Below are 20,453 nucleotides of genomic sequence, written 5' to 3'. Positions count from 1 at the left end.
TACCTCAAAGTTACTGGTCATACCAGACCAACGGGGACACAGCATTCAGCAAAGGTGAGTTTTATTATCACCTTTTCATTAGTGAAATAACGAGTCTTATTTATACCCTGAGAAGTAGCGCTGCTTTAACCCTGGAGAAGATGATGCGGAAGCCTTTTTTGTGAAGTGTAAAAACAGGGCCGGGATCACACCGAGTTAAAGAAAGGTGGGCAGTAAGCCATTCCAGAAGGTCACGGCCATGTAGTTCAAAAAGGTGTTAAACATTGACTAGACTTCCTCCCTCTGGTCCCAAATATTTCCCGTCAAAAAAAAACGGTCCCCCCTCTGAGTCAGAGCTCCTTCCTCTTGGCTGATATCCAGTGACCAAGATAAGATGAAGGGCACTTAGCCTGGCATCGGCATGGGAACCTTGTCGCCCGGAGGCCTGAATAATTCAGTGCCCGAGATAAATGTACTGCTTATGAAGTCATGCAAAAGAGACAAGAACGGAGCTTTATTATTATCTATACCATCTTATTTCCTCGTGGACATTTCCAGCTTTAATGTAGAGGGAGAAATCTTTTTCATAACGCCGGCGACACCCTCGGCCCCGAGGAGAGCTAAAGTCAACACGCAACGGGAGTCAATATTTGCACCGGGGGTTCTCGTGCTGCTACATCCTGCACCGTCAACCAGACAGGTTTAACACCCCGAAGCCGTTTTGCCTGTGTGTGTGTGTGTGTGTGTGTGTGTGTGTTTTTAGAAAAGGCAGGTTTGCTTTGAGCCAACAGGAGGTGACGTCGCCTTGTGTGCCATCAGGGTTTCTGTTCCGCTGCATGTAAATGCCGCTTCCTCCCGCTCAACACTTTAGAAGTCAATCCTTCCACGTTTAACCACGTCCGAGTACTTTGTCATCTGTTAATAATTCAATGGATTTCTTTTTAAATCTTTTTCCGCTGGTCTCCTATTGTCTCTTTTAAAAAAGGTCAGAAACTTGCGCATCCTGCATGAGTGAGCCCGATAAGCCTCAAGAAGGTCAAGAGGAGACAAAAAGAAAAAAAGAAAAAAAGTGAGACAAGGATTGTTAACGCTCAAAACACCTCTCCATCTCCATCTCATCTCCATTATCTGGAAATAATACGAGAGAGAGCCCGAGGTCGTCCCGACTACCCAGCGGAGATGAATAAGACAAATCATCTTTTCATTATGCTGCGAAAAAAAAAAAAGGGAGAGAAAGAGGGAGGAAGGGAGGGGGAGGCAGAGATGAGGGGAGGAAATGAGAAGAAATGGAATATGAAGACGGATGGTTCAATCACATGAGGGAGGAGAGGCAGGCGTTAGCCTGCAGCTCAGTGGACGCTAACGTGCTAATGCATCGGCTGGTATACGGTGTGTGTGTTTCAATGACGGCAATAAAGTTTATTATTCATGGTTTGATATGCGTTAGTCAGCTTTATTTCGTTATACAACAATAAAAACACAGCAAATTGTCCCAAAATATGAATAACAAATATAGTTGAGGCACAATGACATTGACATTCACAAATACGAGACTAAAACGAGGTGTTTTGATCACAGGCATGTCGGGGCAATGATATATTTGGATGATGAACTCATGAGGATCTTAAAGGGCTACTCCTGAGCTTAAGTATGAGACAGAATTAAAAAAAGAATCATGGCCGAGACGCCATGATGCTAGAAGGAGAGCAAATGTTGCAGTTCATCAGGTGGACATGAATGCTAACGTTGCTAACGTTGCTCAGTGTCTGCTGGATGTGTAAACACGCAACCGTTTGCTAAAACAACTGTGTGAGCTGATAATGTGTAAAAAAAAATTATAAAAATAAAAATGATGGAAACAATGAAGGCAGGTTTAAATAGTTAGCAATGACACAAACGGAAAAATCTGGAAGATGACCAGACCGACCCGTCTCAGGATGCGGGTTTAAGGTTTTCTGTTAATGTCAAAACGACACCGTCACTTTAAGAGAGTAAACACTGAGCGAGCGGCCGTGTTTGAATAGTGGCACTAGTTTGTCGGCCCACAATGCTGCACTCTCTTCTTTATTAGAGGTCAGGCTGGAAGATAAACACAGAGGCACACCCTGTTACTTTACTCTTATCACGTCGGATAATGCTCCCGTCTACTTCCTGGTTCTGTGACTGCTACAATCAGGTTGTTCCTCCTTCCTGTCTGGGAACGACAACCTACGATTTAATCAGACCGCCTACATCTGCGTGGTTTTGTCAATTAACTGACTGACCACATGCAACATCTCTGCTTTTACCTCCACATACAAAAACACACACATCATCGGCATATTGAGGAACAAGACGTTAGTTCGCCGGGAACGCCCTGGTTCAGGCGTCCTGGACATTAAGCAGCCGCGCTGCTAAAAACACCTCTTGAGCTGTTGTAAATCTATGTTAAGAGGAAGTGGAGTGTATCCTAAATATACACACATTCCACCTTTCTGATTGTAAAATAACCGGCTGGTGTGACTCCGGATGTCACTTTTCGCCAAAGTCATCGTCCTCGTCATCATCACCAACATCATCATCAGCTCCCCGTGGAGCAGGGATGTGGAGGGCCGACTCCCGCGTCGACTTCCCTCCTCCAGTGCCGGTCTTTCATGTTCCTGTTTGAGTTGTGTCCAGATGTTGTGTTCTCGCCTCTGGACCCTTTTGACTGCTATCGTTTCTCCGTGTCCAGGTTGTCCATCTGCTCCTGTACAAGGAGAACATATATAGAACATGATCATTCAGAATCTCCAGATTAGACCCTTCAGGTGTGTTTGTTTTCTTGAGCTGAAGACATTTTTCTTTATTAAACAGTCGATATGAGACATTTGGCTACAGCATTTAGAGCTCCCATTACTACGCCTGAATATAAGAGTCTGTAGGAAACAAACAGGAGCACAGGTAGGATGCCACACGTCACAGTTCCTGCTGGTGTTGTGTACTGACGCAGAACTTATGAGCTTGTTTTCTTAACTGCTCAACGACGCCTTTCTGGAGCCGTCCTCCATTAGCAAATTTGTCAAACGCATTTTGTGCATATGTTGTTTCAAAACGACCTCCTGAAAGACGCGCCTCCTCTGCGTTGTCGTTTCATAAGCGGAGCTCCCGCCATGTAAATGGAAAACAGCCGAGCTGGAGGCAAATCATTGCCGCGGTCGGATTCTTCGCCTCTTTATCGTGTATGTTAATTAGCACATCCACCTTACCCCACGCCACGAGATGGCGAGTTATGTGACGGCATCGGCAAAGTCTGCTTTTTGTTAGGTGTTCATATCTCTTAATTGAAAATAGTTTTCCTTCTTTTAGTTTTACAATTATCATATTTTATTTAATATAGAACATAATAATTCAGAATCTCCAGATATTCTGCCATCAGGTGTGTTCATTTTTTGGGCTTTTTTTTATATTTAGATTTTGAATAATGTTATTTTTCATTATTTTCTGACAATAGGGAGATAATAAAAAGCCATTAGTTGCAACTCTGACATAGTTACAATATATCTACCAGTAAATGTACACATACGTAGTTGTGCATCCATAAGCAACGCTTCTTAATACGCAGGGTGTGAGCAGAGAAGAGCCAAAGTGTGACACCCATGGAGGAGTTTCCAGGATACAGACCTGCTGGGACTCAGACGTGGTCCGGCTCTTGGGCTCCAGCGTCGTTGGAGACGACGGAACGCTCCCGTTGGAGTCCATTATTAGCAGCGTCCGCCTCTCCCTGGTGGGCTTTTCACACTTTGTCACCCGGAACCTGAGAGGCAAAAAAATATATATATACATATTAAAAACACTCAGAGACTGCAGCCTCATTAAAACCGACTCCTTCTCTTCCTGTCTGTGGGAGCAGCAGGCCGAAATATACTGTTGAACTCGTGAAAGTTTGTCAAAACAATCCAAGAGTCAATTATTTCTCCTAACTTAGCTGTGAGTATATTTACTTTAATGTACAAACTCAATATCCGCCTCTCCTCACTGATAATACACACAAACACACACAAACACACACATTCACTCCTAAGCTTCAATTAAATCAGCAAATGAATATTCGCATCCAGGTCATGCTGACCCTCGGCGTGCGCAGACATTCATCTGGGTGTGCAAATGAAAACGCAACCTCTCTGCATCCCAATCAGCTGGCAGCGGGACATTAAGGAGGAGGAGAGCGAGCTCGCCAAGTCTTTAATACGATCAAAGTCCCTCAAATTCTGGTGTGGAGCAAACGAGACTGTTTTCTTGAATTGGATGTATTTGCATGCAGTGATTATCTCTCTACACAGCAGCTTTCATGGCAAGTAGCCGTCCCAAAGACACACCGTCTTCACAAGGATGCGTCTCACGGTTTATACACCGTGTCTGCTGTATCGAGTTGCCGCTAATGCAAACAGAACATCCTATTACTGCTGCTTCGCATTAGAAGCGTCGGACACACACACAGGGTGGCCGTTAATGCAAAGTCTTGTCGGAAAGAGGAACACACTGACCTCCAAACTCTCGTAGGAAATCATGCATGTTTAAAATCCAAAATATCCTCCTTTCAAGTACAAAAAAGCAACAAAAAAAACCCATCCCACACACTGTCGGCCACTTGGACTCACATGAAACGCTTTTCTTGGTTTCTAATCAGACGCGAGCCTTTCTGGAGTGATTTGTTAAGTGCAGCAGCAGATGTTTTGTGTGCTCTGAGGGAGGAAGAAAATTCTCTAAAAAATAATTTATTATCATTCAATTTAGGGAAGGACTCTAAAGCTGCCGTCGGCAACTGTTTGCACTTAAGATAAAGACACGTTTCCAAGGAAACCTTCAAAAGGTGTGGATTAACTTTCCGACAGGATGAGCAGACACCTAAAGCTGATTTCTCTGTTAGCTGTCACCTCCTCAGTTTTGTGAGGATCCCTCCTATTAACTGTGTTTTTAACAGGGATCGTTGCCATGGAGACACAGGTTAACCACTGAGGCTTCACAGAAAACCTCGTCTACTTTCCCAGGCTTTCACCCTGACTGTGTGCACGTGGGTTTTCCAGGTCACTGGTCGGGTGTCAAAGGGCACAGCGATCTTCGTCGGGTCAAATGAGCGGAGGTTCTTTTTTCGGGTTAATGTTTGGTTGTTAACGTAGTGTGTTTGAAGGTATGTCTGCCAATTAAAGCACTGTATGTGCGTTGATTTGAATACATTTTGGAGGTAATAACATGATTGTTAAACAGCTATTTTAGTTCTCAGACACACACACACACACCTGCCCACAGCCAGGACCGTGATCTCTCCGTGTTGGCTGCGGCGATTCTCCGCCTTAAAGCTCGACGGCCTCCTCATCAGTGGCCATTTCTTCTGGTTGCAGCGGTTGCAGATGTTCTTTTGGCCCCCCAGGCCGCCGATGGTGTGCAGGTGGTTGCAGGTGTGCTTGGCGGCTCCCGCCGGTGCGCCCGGCGACACGGGGGTCATCGGAGGGGTCGGGGAGGTGGGAGACGTCGGGGTGAGGGGAGGACTAAAAGGAGCAGAACCAGAAATGAAGGGTGATGATGACACAATTATTATCAATAAATGATGCGTTATAATAATCAAGGCGGTGGCTGATGGCTGTGGCCTATAATTATGAGGAGAGCACAAGCAAAAATAATGGAAATCAGCCCCTGATTATGCAACAAAGAGACATATTTTATAGGTCAGCAGAATGTTTTAGCACCGTGCGATGGAGTGTGTGTGTGTGTGTGTGTGTGTGTGTGTGTGTGTGTGTGTGTGTGTGTGTGTGTGTGTGTGTGTGTGTGTGTGTTGGGGGATGGAGGGCAGATCTTTCCCAGACTAACATCATTTACATGTCCCAGACTTTTATTTTTTTTTATTTCACCACTGCAGAAATGCCAACATTAATATCTCCTCTCTTCAAACAAACACTTCGCTCTGAGTCCTGATTTGTGTTTGAAGTAATAATAGAGTGCAGTTTCCTGTTCAAACAGATATCAGGTGAAGCGTCGGTTTATCGGTGGAGAATTTGCTGTAAAAAAGACGGTAAAGCAAACGCATGCGGTGTTTATCCTGGATGTGTGCTAACGGGGACAAATCCACGATGGCTTACTTGTCTGTTTGATCTCTCAGATTATTATTTTTTTGTGTGTGCAATATTTTATGACCCTCGAGAGCAGCTCTTCACATTGTTTACACACAATGTTCATACTCTCATATAATATACGGTATGTCGAACTATCTGCGTGTGTGTGTCAAGGGACGAGTGGAATAATGAGGCTCATATCTCTGATCTGTAGTCGTGGTGAGGAGGCGCCGCAGAAATGGACAACCGCAAGAGATCGTACGAAGGAAAAGAGGCCACAAGTATGCGGACAGCTGTACATTACACCCGTATGTGATTATTAAACACCACGCTCCAGAAACCTGGCTGTTAACGTGCCGCTAGAACAGCCTTCCGGTCTGTTAGGAAGGGGTTTTCATGGCACTTCGGGGGCTGAATGTGTGGGGATTTGCTCTCATTCAGCCGCGGGAGCATTAGGGCCACGTTCAGACCGGCTTTAGCACCCTGCGTGACAGCCGGTCCCCAGATTCATTTGAACGAGGCCATTCGCAGCAGGGGTGCCAACGCAGATGGCTCCCAAGAAAGAAGAGAAGAAAAAAAACGCCTCATCCCAATATAAATATGGGTTACACGCACCCTCGACTTCCTTATTTTGTGAACGTTGCTGCGGGGTCTGCGTTTGATCAAAAGTGAAAAATGACGCTTGACAGCTCGTCTACCATTGGGAAGTTTGCCATCCGGGAACTGTAAACCACTAAATGTGGTTCCTAGTTCTCCTGCTGAAAGTCAAGTTCCTGAGTTTCCCTAATAAGGTTCCTGGTCGCCTGGGAACGTCTCTGGCCTGTCCACGGAAAAAATACAAGCATGTGTGGACACAAGGGGTGGCCAAATGATGCTCCAAGTTAATTATCAACAAGATGGGACAGAAAGCAGGATAAAATACACACATTTTGTGAGACACAAATACATTTTTTGAGATTATTCTCTCATCTTTGTGTTATTTGTGACTTCCTATATCATTTTAGGTGTTCCAGCACTTTTTAAATAAGAATATATATATAAAAAAAATACTAAATCTGTCTTTTGATGAAGTGGTAACAACTAGACATATGGGACCAAAAGGCTGGGAACCATATGTGTAAACAATGTGTGAGACATGTAGAGCCAGACGGATCCTGATGAGCAGAGGTATGAATCATGAGCTTGATCCACAGGGAGGGAGGAAAAAACATGGCAAAGGGGAGATCAAGTGATGTAAACGGAGAGCGTCTTGTAGAAAGGGGGGCGTGGGGAGGTGGAGGCTGGAGTCCTGATGAGGAGAGAGCAGCACCGAGGCGACGGGAAGTTAAGTACCAAATCTGGGGAGGCAGATAGCGAGGCCTGGCTGCACTAGAGTGACTTCTTGTAGTCTCTCTCTCTCTGCTTTTTCCCCTCCTTCTCTTTCCACCCGTCTGTCTCTCTGTCTGTCTGTCTCCCCCCTTAAGTGTCCCATAAATTACCCCCGCCGATACCCCTCATCCCCCCCATTCCACCATCTCTAAGTGATCCACTGGCAGCCTGCCCGACCTGGCTGGGAGAAAGAGAGACAAGACAGAAAGGGGAGTACCACAGAGAGCGATCTGAAGGAAGTAAAAGTGAAAGGAAACGGGAAAACAAAAGGGCAGAAATATGTGGGAACGGAGATTTGGAGAGAGACTGAAGGGGGGGGGGGGGGACACATGAAAGTGACGCCGGGGAAAATGTGTGCGATTGCAGATTTCTGCTTTTTCCAGGACGTGACTGAGCAGAATGCTTCAACACCTGAAGGAGCTCCAAGCATTTATCCACACGGTTTGTTCCTGACAAAAGGAGAGCATCTCTCCTCTCTTCTTCCCTCCCAGAACAATACGTGGCAGGACGGGGAAGATGACAGGATGGAGGGGTAGGGGGGGGAGAGACACACACTCCGCTAACTCGATTAACTCACACTCTTCCTCCGTCACAGGCTTCTCCTCCTCCAATCTGTCTATCAGCGCAACTCCCTCTCCCCCTTATCTCTGCGGCGAAAAGCAAAGTGGAGACGTCTAATCTCGGCTCGTACCGAGCAGCTCCCGTTCTTCTGATGCGGGGTCGTTTCAAAGTGGCCTTTCATTTGAGAATGTGACATTTCAGGCTATTAAAAGGACGGTGGCCATCAGATGTAGGCTAGGGCTAAAACTAACAATTGACCTGGCAACAAGCGTGCTCAATATGCTTTGATAATCCCATAATAGAGCGAGATGGGCGGCGTGGAACTTCGGGGAGGAGTCCCCAGCTGCTCGCCCTCAATCAAAGCTTGCCAATCTGGAATACTATCAGAAGAGAAATGTGGCCTGGTTGCCTCATGTGTTCATTTCCTGTTCTGGCTCCTCTCATCTCAGCCACCGAGGAGGCTTGTGACGCCATCTGGTGGTTAATATCGATGACACAGGAGAGGACACTTACCCATCAGAGTCGATGCTGACATCATGAACCATGGCTTTCAGGGCGTCACAGTTTGCTGAAGAGGGAGAAGGATGGAGAGAATTAAACACGTATACAGACGGAGGAAAGGAACAGAGGGAGGGAGATAAAAGGGGTGCTGGGAATTAGGGAGAACCGCTCCAGTGACTTCAAAAAGCAGAGCGCTTATTAAAAAGATGGTTAGAACAGATTAACGCCTTTGCACAATTAAATGGCACATCACATGCAATCATTGAGCACAATTATGCAAAAAGAAAAACATCAGAACGCACCAGACCGGAACAAAAACGCAAACAAACTCCAAAATATGACTCTCCCAACTTCTGCTCCCAGACAGAGTAGCATCCACGCAGAGACAACAGCTCAGACGGATTTACATAATTTGCTCCCGGAGACAGATTTCCCTAAGGCCTGGCCCTGATGCGTTCACTGACTCCCCCCGCCAGCACATCGCAGTGTGTGCACAGAAAAAAAGGGAACAAGGGGGATAAAAGTTGCTGTAGCGAGTGGTACAGAGACACAGAGATGACCCCCAATGTTGGGGTTTCATGTTGTGATTTCATCTAAATCCTCCTCCCATAAACTTCACATCTTCAGGCTTCATAGGGGATTTTTACAATAACATCCCTGGCAGCTGCTTCATGTTTTAAGCCCACAAGTATTTATAACTTGCAGCTGCTTTTGGTCATTTTATTTGTACAAGGCCACCCTTTGAGACTGTGCCGCTGAGTCACTAAATCGAGTTGTTAAAGGCCCTGAAAACATGTTTTTTTTTACGACTAAAGGAGTCTTACGTGAACACACTATTTCACTGCCAAAGTTACAACAGATTGGGGTTAAATTCACATGATGGATTTTTGTATTTGTTTTTTTTTGCTTTGTTGCTACATTTAAACGTGATGGCAGGAAAATGTTTGATGGGCTAAACCACAAAACAGTGTGATCAAATCAGCCATTATGCAACACTTCAAGACATAGAATGTAACTTCCTCTTTTTATTACAAATATTGAATGATATTGAACATAGTAGGAATCCTGAACCACGTCATCTCCTTTAGGACATGGTGAGGGTGAGTCGCGGCTAACGGACAGACAAATACACGATGACGGCCAGTCGGCAAAACAGGACAATGCTGCCCTCGTGTGTCAAAAAGTGTGTTAATCATGATGGTTTAGGGATCAAAACTCACAGATAAGCTGCATCTGTTTACTTGCTATATTTAAATAAACATTTTTAGGCCAACAATATTATTTCAACATCTGTCCCTATGAGGATTTTCTTCAAATAAATACAAGTTAAAGACAATAAAATGCTCAAATTAATCCACAGGAATTGTTTTTTAAGGTGTTCAATCTAAACTACACATCAATTAAACCCTCATTATTCATGATCTTTAAGCCATATGAACATAATCAATGAGTAATATTGATAATGTTGTTCATTATCATATTTTAGCTACTATATTTGTGTTTACTCATGTTTTAATTCACTTATCCGTCTCTTATGAAGACATTTTTTATGTGATTAGCTGTTACATCAGATTGTCATTCCTTTTCCCTTTATAATACCAAGAGAAGCTATAATTGTTGGCATCTCCATCTTCTCCTCCTCCGCCTCCTTTCACAAACACACTATTCAAGTGAAAGCGCAGCTCCTCCACTTCAGTGACAACATAAAAGCGCACAAGCTTCTCCCGCTGTCGTTAAGCTGTTTTAATAAGCCTCCTCTGCTGCGGGAGGTTTATTAGCGCTGAGGGGAAATACTGAAATCTACTCTGTCAGAAAAAGGCACGCGTGTTCCCCCTTAATCAACAATCCACTGATTCGGATCTCTGCTGCCGCCACTTAAAATCTCAACTGCAATTACTCGGTACAAAAGGAGAGCGCCGTGACTTGTTATGACTCAGTTCCCGTGGAAATGATTTCAATTTACAGGAACAAAGCAATCAAATGGCAGCGAAGAGACACGCAGCGTTGTGTAAACCACAGTCATTATTATTTATCGTTGAAACTCCACTCCAGCAGCTAGACCGTCCTGGTAGAAGACACCAAGATCCTCGTGTCTGAGCCAAACTAGACGGACTCACGTCCTTCCTGGATAATGTGGGACAACGTACTTGCCAAACACTGATGGGAGGGTCATGGAAGAGGCGGAAAACAGCCAAAACAAAAAGGGAACCTCACTTACAAGTAGAGCCGATCGATATATCGGCGGGCCGATATTATTGGCCGATATTAGGCATTTTCCAAACTATCGTTATCGGCCGATAAATGAATAATTTAAAAATAAAATAAAAACGTAAGAAACACCCTTATAGAACTTAACAGAATTTGTTTCCAGTCTTGTTCAAAGTTATATTTATGAGGCTTACCAAGTCTTTTAATACTGGTAACTTTGTGTTTGGTTGTTGCTGTTATTGTGTTTTTGTTCAAAAGACTTTAAGTTTTATATCTTAAGTTTGTATTTTTATACATTTTATCAGAACTTTAATATATTTTGATGTTCCTCTGTTCCGTTGTGACAATAAAATAAACAAGTTTATTTTTAAACTGCATTATCATATTATTTTAGTGAACTAATGTTAGGGAAATCTCTTAATGTTTTGTTACGCGTTTCTGAAATAATAACAATAATAAAAAAATATCGTCCGATATATCGGATTTTTAAATCAACAAACATTTGTATCGGTATCAGCCTTCAAAATCCTTTATCGGTCGGGCTCTACTTATAATGTGGGCTTCTAAAAGTGGCAGCCTGATGTAGTCTGATTTAACCTGGTGCTTACCTTCGTTTTTCATGATGTAATGGACGATCTGCCCGACCGTGTCGTTGTTCTCACTGAGGGTGTCGTTCATGTCTGGAAGGCGAGCAGAAAAACACACACACGGTTAGAAACACTGGAAGGCGTTCGTGTGAAATAAGCAGCTGATATTGTGTCCTCAAGCAACGTGTTAAAAGAAAGTCCCAAATATTCAGGGCTGTGTATTTCCAGCGTGTGGAACAATGAAACAAACTCGCCTAAAAGCTAAGAGGTAAAACCTCTTCAGGCATGGCTTAAGGGCCCCTTTTACAGCGTAGAGAGTAAACATGAGCCCCGTAAATCATAATTCAAGAGCACTCGTTAATATTACAACCTGTTATTTAGAATGGAAACCCACTCACTTAGATACACTGATAGAATATTAGTATTGTGATAGGAGAGTACATTTTTCTTTTTAAAGTTTGATTTTGACATTATGATTTACATATTGTATGAATAGGTGACATAATAGTGATATTACATTAACGTCGCTCTGCTCTGAAAACACACTCCCCTGTGAACCAATTCCTGGAGCTTCCTGCTGGCCGCTTCCTCAGTTTTTCCTCTCACATTCATAAACATAAATCCGTTCCAGCAATTTCTGGGAGTCTCCCTGTGTGATCTCAAACTCGCACCACGTAAACGAAGCTGCAGAAGAGCAGAGTGTGGGAGTGAGAAAGAGAAGAGGAAACCTGATCATTGCATAACAGACTGGATGATCAACGTGAATGAGCACAGGCTATTTTTTTAAGTCTCTTTTGTTTTCGACGTACGAGACAGAACGGGTTGGGCACGCCGTAGGAAGACACGCAGAGAAAAGACAAACAGGGAAAACCCCTGATTCACTATTGTGCTGCCGGCTGTTCATATTTGCTTCACGGGAGAAACCAGCTTTACGTCTTTTCTGATACCTGCTCCACTTAACAATGAGATAATAATGATGGAGGGCTGGCACGGGACATGGTGGAGACGTGATGTGTCGGGAGGAAAACTGATCAGGAGTCCACTGTATGGCATCAGATAAGTGAGGAAGGCAGTAAGCATGCACTCTGTGATGTTGGCATTCTTTCCATAACATTTCTCATTCCTGTGATATAACCCGGGGCAACCCAGCGATGCCAGAGGCTTCACGTCTCCACACAATTACTAGAAGGAGAGAGCGCTAACCTCACCTCTCTACCGTAAGCAGAAGGTGAGCAAGTCGACTTCTTTTCTGGAAGTTCAGGAAGTCAACCGCATGTTCCGAAAAACCCTATCACCCACACAATGCCCCCGAGCAATTAACCATTATCTGTAGTTAGCGTTACGAGCCGAGGGAAACGGCCTCGTGCGGGGAATTTCTTTGTCTCGCCTCACTTAACACGCCCCAAGTTGAGTCAGAACACGAGCGGCGTGAATGCCAGACATCCTCCTGGTTTCCATCCGCCTCCACTCCTTAAAAGACAGACGCAGTATGCAACACCGTAATGGTAAAGAGCTGTCGATATCGCAACACGATGACTTACTGTGAATACGCCGCCAGTAGGATTTCTGAGCTTTTGTGAAGATTTGCTTAAATGACATTATTTTATTCACGATTAAATAATGAGAAAGGTGCCGGTCTCATAACTCTCACTCTTCTCAGACATCTGTCTGCACCCTGTATACCCCAAACTCATTAGATTCAGGAATGTGGTCTAAGCCTGAGCATCTAGTGGTTTGAGTGCATGATCACTGACCTTGGATTTCACCATCCTGGATATGACATGATGATGACATGAGTTAAGGTCCTACTGCCTTTCTGCATTTGTGGCCACCATTGGAGCAAAACTGCGATCGTTCCCCGGGAAAGAAAAAGGTAGTTTTTTCTACTTTTTTTAACGGCAGATACATTTTAAATATCGCAGGAGGTGGTGAAGTGGGAACAGCTGCAGTGGGCGGCACAAGGAAATCAAGCACGCGTGTTGACACGGCCTGGAATCAGATTGCAACCCTTAGTGACTCTTTATTAAATGCCGAGTTTGTGCTGCACTGTAAACACAAACGCCAATTGTTCTCCATTTGAATTTCTGACAAAAGGGAGCGTTGACTGCCTCCAGGATTCTGGGACCTGTAGTATTAAAAATGAACTTGCTGCTACCATGGTAACCAGTGGTATGTCTATATGAACCAGCACTGAAAAAGGTTCAATTTAATTAGGTTGTTTCTTTAAGTCTTCAAGCTTCTTTTCTGTCAAACTACTTCCATTCCCTCCCTCAGCGCCTCTCTAATCTCTTCTGTCTACTTAGATTAGTCCGTGTCGGGTTGAGCAATAATCTTGGGTGTGTAGTGTCTATAGATGATGGATGATTTACACACAATGGGCATATATGTGTAATAAACGCGTGAAGCCAATCATAATGGTGTCAGACAGTGACACATTTCCAGGAGAAGACACTCCCTCATTCGTTCGGATGTCCTTACCGCCCAGCTCGGGATCCTTTTCTCCAGCCACACACTCCTCCTCCCCATCTTGGGCCTCGGTGGTGCAGCGGTAGCCCTTCCTCTTCAGTACGTGGCAGATCACCACCCCCAACAGGCCCAGGAGGAAGAAAACAGGCAGCAGGACGAACGCAATGTAGTCCGGGTTGGTTGTCCCTGCATCACCTTTTCCAGGATCTGTTGTCTGACCATCTGGAGGGTGAAGGTAGACGAAGGGGAAGAACCACAAAAAAACAAATTATTCTAAGTATTGTTGCAACAGGAAACAGAATACACAGACGAACAAAACGATAGATTGTCATTACAACGCCCTTGATGGAAATCTGATATCCACAGTGAGTGTGAGGGTGCGTTTGGGACTGAGCAGCTGAGGGGATTTAAATACTCGGCTGCAACACGACAGAGATTTCATGTTCCCTTCCTGGATCAATGGAGTCTGCTGCTGTCTCTGCCCTCTAACGGCTTGATCTGGTTCAAGCTTTCCCCCGTTTCACAGCTTTGAGGTCTTATTTTGTATAAAAGGCAGAGAATGAAGAGGCAACCAGAAACTGTAAACACTGTCGGTGTACGGTCATAAGAACCTATACATCCAGACTTTAGACCAGTCAGGGGGCCACCAGACTGGAAAGGCTGCTGAGCCCAAGATAAATCTTTATACATAGCTTCAGGGCTGAAACAACATTATGCTGCTTATCGATTCATCTGCAGATGATTAACTTGACTGGCTTGACCTTCCACAACCCAAAGATGCTCCGTTTACAATCATATATGACAAAAGAACCCAGTGTGTAACCAGTTTCACTTTTTTGCTCACAAAAATGAAAGAAACTGTCTGTTAAAAATCAATTTCATCGTTTCCTTAAAGTAAGCAAATGGAGAATTTCGAGGAGTTGACTTCTGACCCCGACCTGTGTATAGGCGAAAGCTCCCCTTGCTCCTGCTGGTGACTCACCACGTGAGGTGGAATGCACAACACACAAGAGGGCTTTTGTCCGTTTCCCGGCTCGCATCAGTGTGTGTGTGTGTGTGTGTGTGTGTATGTGTGTGTGTGTGTGTGTGTGTGTGTGTGTGTGTGTGTGTACTAGAAGCGCACGGAGAGAGTCAGACAGAAACGGGAAGTAATGCCGAATCTTGAATCATATCGGCATCGAATTGCATGTTGAATTTATTTTGCAACAAGTGCAAAGGCGTGTATCCGCGTACCTAACCATGCGCCTCCTGTTGCACACAGGCATTGAGCTTCTCCATTGTCCGAGTTCCCTGATGCAACGGCCTGAATGCACTGATAAAGACCATTGTCTGCTTCCTGACCGTCCTGTGACCGACTGCTACGCGTCCATGTGCTTATACACTAGCAGGCTGCCGTGACTCACAAGTCATCGCGGGCCAATTAGCAGATTATATGAACGAAAAGGCACCGAAAATAAGTCTGGAATCTGGCAAAGAGGTTGAATAGAGTCCTTGAGGAGGATTAAGCAGTGAGTCGACCACAGCTGGTGCCTTGATGAAAGTCCTCAGAGAGACAGACAAAAATAGAGATATCTGGGACACGTGTACATCACAGGTGTTGGGTGATTCACCGAGAAGATACTGTGATTTATGAGCAATTTTGGGGGATTTGTTAAGCTTTGATTAGATACTTTGTGTACAGAACGTCAAAGCTTTGGGTATAAACCGAAATGTCGAACGCAAATCTGAGGATTATTTTCTTTTCTGTGTTTATTTTGACTCTGAGATGAGAATATGAGGTATTTTGTGAGTGTTACATACGAGGTTTGCGAGATCCGATGATTCTCTGGATTAAGACGTGGGTCAAACCGCCCCCCTGGTTCCAGGCTTCAGAACCGAACCTCCAAAAAGATGAGCGATCCCCTGCCAAACTCAGACACCATCGCTGACGTCCGCCCTGATAAGAGCTTTTCCCCTTCACCCACGCGAGAGGACCAAAAGTAATTCTGTCTCCACTGTCAAATCTTTCAACTGAAACATCCTTCGGAGCCGAATAGCTCAGCATTACCGTTCTGCTAGTTGAATTTCCTGCAGGTTTATGAGGATTTACTCTGCGAGGAGTTCTACCTGCCTAAAAGGTTATCGACGTCTCCGCAGCGACAGCTTTCTTCCCAACGTGATGTAAAATCAATCACTGAAAGAACACACAAAAGGGGAACGATCTCTGAATTCTTCACCGTTATATCTTCTCTTTCCTTTTCTTCTCTCTTCAACAGCTGACGCACTAGAGAACCATTATTATTAGCTGTTCACAAAGGCAAAGTCAAATTGAACACTGAGCGTGGGCTGGAACATGGAACGAACTTGCACCCAGATTTGTACGTGGATGATGATGATGATGGCAGGCCCATTCTGCCAAAGGGCATCTCAGAAAAGAGGAAGGAGATGTTCCTAACTGCTGAAATCAACAGAAAAACCTCATGACATGTTTCCAAATCTAAATATATTCCGTCCCATTTCAGGTCACTTCCAACTTGGTGAGTCACTTTTTGGTAAATGTTGCATAACATAGAAACCAGTCCGAGCGAAATCTGGACATCATAGACATCAGTAATCTGACCCTCCACTCGGCCAGATGTAACTGCATTATTCTCCTTCGTCTGCTCATCTTGGGAAGGAGAGAGAACGGAAATGGAAACTGTTCCATGTCTCCTCATTGACCACTGTGTGGCTGGTTCATGACGTCACCATTCCCACTTTCCAACGTCTACATCTCACTTAAACTTTGGGGACAAACACCTAAAACACCTTTTGTGCAACTTAAATTCTCTGAGAATCCACTCCTGAAACATATCTATTCAATGCATTTTTGCAGGCGTTAAGCCTTTAAAAGGGAGGGATGCACATAGATTAGCAGGGGCGGCCTAGCAGCAATCTACAGCGCCATAAATTACATTTATATAACCACAGCAACCACAAAACTATTCCTTCCCCCCTCTCTTAGAGTAAAGACATTCAAAGCTTCAATAGAAGCTTTGGATGTAAAGAAAAAAATAAATGTCCTTCGGGACTTACAGCTCTATTAAATAACGGCACATAAAGAATACGATTCTTAACTGTTGAGAAAGTGACACAATGAAAGGTTTCCATTTCACCACAATAACACATTCGGATGAGATTCTGTGGCCTTCAGCTCGGAAAGAAACTCCAAGACCCTCTGACTTGAACTAACCGCATCACAGTGCAGATTAAGACGAGACAGCGCTGGCACCGCAACTCTGAGTACTTTATCCATTTAGGCCCCAAGTGAGCTCAATTGTAAGTGGATATGAAACCTCTCTAAATTACTCTCACCGCGAGAGACGCCAATAATACAGCTCTTAATGCCACATATGCCCCTTGTGCTTTCTGCCGAAAGCCGAACCAAAAAACGGCTGCATTTCGCAACAAATTGTTCACACGGATGTCTGCTTTTGTATCTTGTGCAAAAAGGCTACAAGACTGCATCAATGAGTCGATGATCAATCGATGAGTGAGTCGAAAATTAAAGGAGGAATGAGAGAGTAAGTGCATCCTTTGTCAGCAGGAGAGGATATTTCTCAACAACACAAAGACGGGGATAATAGCCCAAAGTCTCACTCCCTCAGAGCAACCTCAAACCGACGTAAGAGGTCGGTTTTGAAGATGTTAATAATTATATTTGGCATTAGTCGTACAGTAGGTGCACAAAATAAAGCAATATGTGCTTGTGACCCCTCAACATAGGTCTTACTCTGGAGTCTGGACATGGTCACGATTGTTTTCCTTCAGATATTGTTTCATTTGAAGGATTCACACAGGCCTGAGGATGTGAAAGCCGGAATAAAATAATGAAAATAAAAGTTTTGTGGAAGAGAAGTTTTTTTATTGCCTTTTTATCCCTTCAATAATCTTGTGACTCTTATCTTGGCACCTCTTGGAGGGGTCCTGAAACCACTGACCTGGACCACAATATCTCCCCCAGCCTGCTGCAGCTATTACACGAAGACGGCTGAATCGATCCCGAGACACACAGACACACACATGCTGCACAATATTATACCAAACCCAATCTACTGGATGACAAGGACTAATTGAATGAGCGTGATGATCCAGGCTTGGCCTTTTGCAAGCTCGCGTGGACTCTCCATGGAAACGGGCCCAGAATTGCAAAAGGTTATGGGAACCCAGGAATGGTCCTTGCAGAACTTAAACAATGTCCCAAACAGGCTACTGTAGAAAATGTATTTATCCTGACCAGACTATAAAAGACTGTTTGCTGATGAGGCCAATATCCTGTTTAAATACACACTTCTGAATTGACAAAGATAGCATGCATGCTGTCTACATTTGTTTGTGCTACTCCAATGTTATTACATTGACATGCATGTATTTCAGATGTTATGTAACATAATTCACCCACATACTACATACTGGTTTGGCTGCTGCAGCGCAAATCACAGAGCTTCACTGCTATGCAGGCTTTACAGGGATAAGCAGCAACAAGTTAATTTGTTTGGAGAGGTAATTACGGTAATTCGCGTTTAATTTTGCCTATCGTGAGTGAGGTTTGGCATGTTTAGTACAGGTTAACAAGGAGGGAAATGTGGTTAAATGCAACATATGCTTCGACATTGGAAAAAAAAAAAAAGTAATTCACTAAAAAACTGAGACAAACCAGAGAATTTACGTATCCTGCGTTCCATACGTTACCGCGGTATTTCAAGGCAGTGTCATGTTCTTTACGGTATCCTTTTATAAATCTACATTGACTGCATGATATATGGAAGTTGCGGTTGCCACGCAGTTAAGTGTCTTTCTAAAACTTTAGCTTAGCGATAGAAGTTAGCGTTAGTTTTCCAACAACAACAACAAAAATAAAGGAGAGAGAAAAAGGGTCGCCGTCAACACATGAACTCACGCCATTTAAAAACAAAACAGCAAACGTTTCTAGAGGAGGTGAGAACATCACTTTTCGTTCCCTCCGGGAGGGAGAGAAGCTTGAGGGAACTTACGCGTATTGGCAGTTGTATCGGCCATTGATGGACAGCAGCGAACCGGAGGGCTGGTGATGGTGTTTTAAACAGGCGGCCGTTGAACGTTGTGTCAAGGGAAACCAAAGGAGGGACTTCCGACAAACATTAACGTTGTTTCCTGATTCCCGAAGAGTGGATACGCCCTAATCTTAAAGCGGTACTGCCGATACTCCCCGTGATACCCCTCAAACAAAGAGCAAGAGGGGGAGTGAGAGGGTTCACCTATTGATACTTCCGTCTTCGTTCACTGTTGCTAAAAAGAAGAGTTTCGAGCGACATACTTTTATTTACTCACTCGAATTCAGAAGGAGATATTGTACTTTTTACTACATGTATCCCATACCTTTAGTTACTTTGGAGATTCAGTGTAACAATACAACATCTTTGCAACAATTTAATTATGAGCTATAATTATGGGTAGAAATACGACTTATTGACCCCTTGGTGAAATTCACAACCAACTATAATCATTTTTAAATAGCCGCACCTTCACCATACATTATTTTGCATAATTTTACTGGTATTTTGAGTAATACTCTTAGACTTTTACTTTGATAAAAGTATCACCACAGTGTAGAAATACAACTACAAAACCATGCATTAATTTACAGGGTGCTTTCTCTCCCACTGGGTTACCGTAATTAAAAGGATTTATGAAAAAGCCTGACAGTTGACGCCCATGTGTTCCTCATGTGTGTGCTGGATCAGCCGAGGCCTCTGTCCGTTGACCCTGAAGGCAGCAGCAGTTGATGTGGGCTTCAGGGACAACGTCCCTCACATTGCCTTCCAGATGTTGTGCACTAGGACCTGCAAGACGACTACGCAGCCACACGATCCTGTCCTCCTGCCAATCTGTGGTCTGACCCTCTTCCCTCCATCTCTTCCTCTTCTATCTCCTTCCTGTCAACAGTGTACTCCTCCTGGTGAAGTCCAACAGCCCTGTTAATAAATCAAGGAAGCTGCTGGGGGATCCTGTATTAAAGATTAGAATAATTTTGCTGTACAAATAAGGTCACTTGGATTTGTTTTTGAGTATGTAAACTGATCTTAGAACAAAGATTTTAAGACACAATTTTGCAGAAATCAAATATTTATATTATATTTTATTTTTATTTTTATTTATTTATTCATTTTTTTGCCTTTTTAGCGCTAGAAGATGCTGCATAGGGCAAAATACTGTATTTTCTTTATAGTTCCTGATTTAAGTCACATACACCGCAGCTGCTATTAAAAACACTGTTCTTATGTGTGTTTCCTTTTCTTGAGTAAGTAAAACAATTATAAGGCAAAAATAAATATGGGAAATCAGTCATCAGCAAATGTAAGCATGTGAGAGCTTTTATAGCTGGAACCACAGGTGTGGCTCATAAACACAAAAAGGAACAGCGGCCTCTAGTGGATTGGTAGGGTCATCACACTTTGAATGGAAATGATGCTAGAGTGCATTTTTTAAAAAGTGGAGGGGGAGGATTCAAAAATGTCCTCAAATCCTAGAAATCCTTTGTGGTCCGTATGAGCCAGATTTATAACACATTATATATTAATTTAATATTTCTCTGTTTCTGCTTGCAATTATAATGTAACTTTGGGCACCAGCTTCATCATACAGCGTCCCCCTCCCTTCCACAACTGGACAGGCTCACTGCTTGGAACAGCCAATGATGCATACTTGTTTCCACTCT

At 43.8% G+C, this 20,453-nt stretch overlaps 1 protein-coding gene across 1 annotated transcript; it reads right to left on the bottom strand.

The window, feature by feature from the left end:
- Positions 1-1,378: 1,378 nt before the first annotated feature.
- rell1 (RELT like 1) lies at positions 1,379-18,856 on the bottom strand. Its single transcript, XM_084003436.1, has 7 exons — positions 18,751-18,856; positions 13,751-13,960; positions 11,294-11,365; positions 8,490-8,544; positions 5,238-5,486; positions 3,622-3,754; positions 1,379-2,707 (listed from the first exon to the last, which is right to left on the bottom strand). Exons 1-7 carry the CDS (start codon positions 18,773-18,775, stop codon positions 2,672-2,674), a joined length of 780 nt encoding a protein of 259 aa, XP_083859562.1. The 5' UTR covers positions 18,776-18,856; the 3' UTR covers positions 1,379-2,671.
- Between the last annotated feature and the right edge of the window lie 1,597 nt (positions 18,857-20,453).

Source organism: Eutrigla gurnardus, assembly GCF_963514095.1.
Source record: "Eutrigla gurnardus genome assembly, chromosome: 23".
Taxonomy (NCBI): Eukaryota; Metazoa; Chordata; class Actinopteri; order Perciformes; family Triglidae; genus Eutrigla; species Eutrigla gurnardus.
This window is presented reverse-complemented; position numbering and strand designations above follow the sequence as displayed.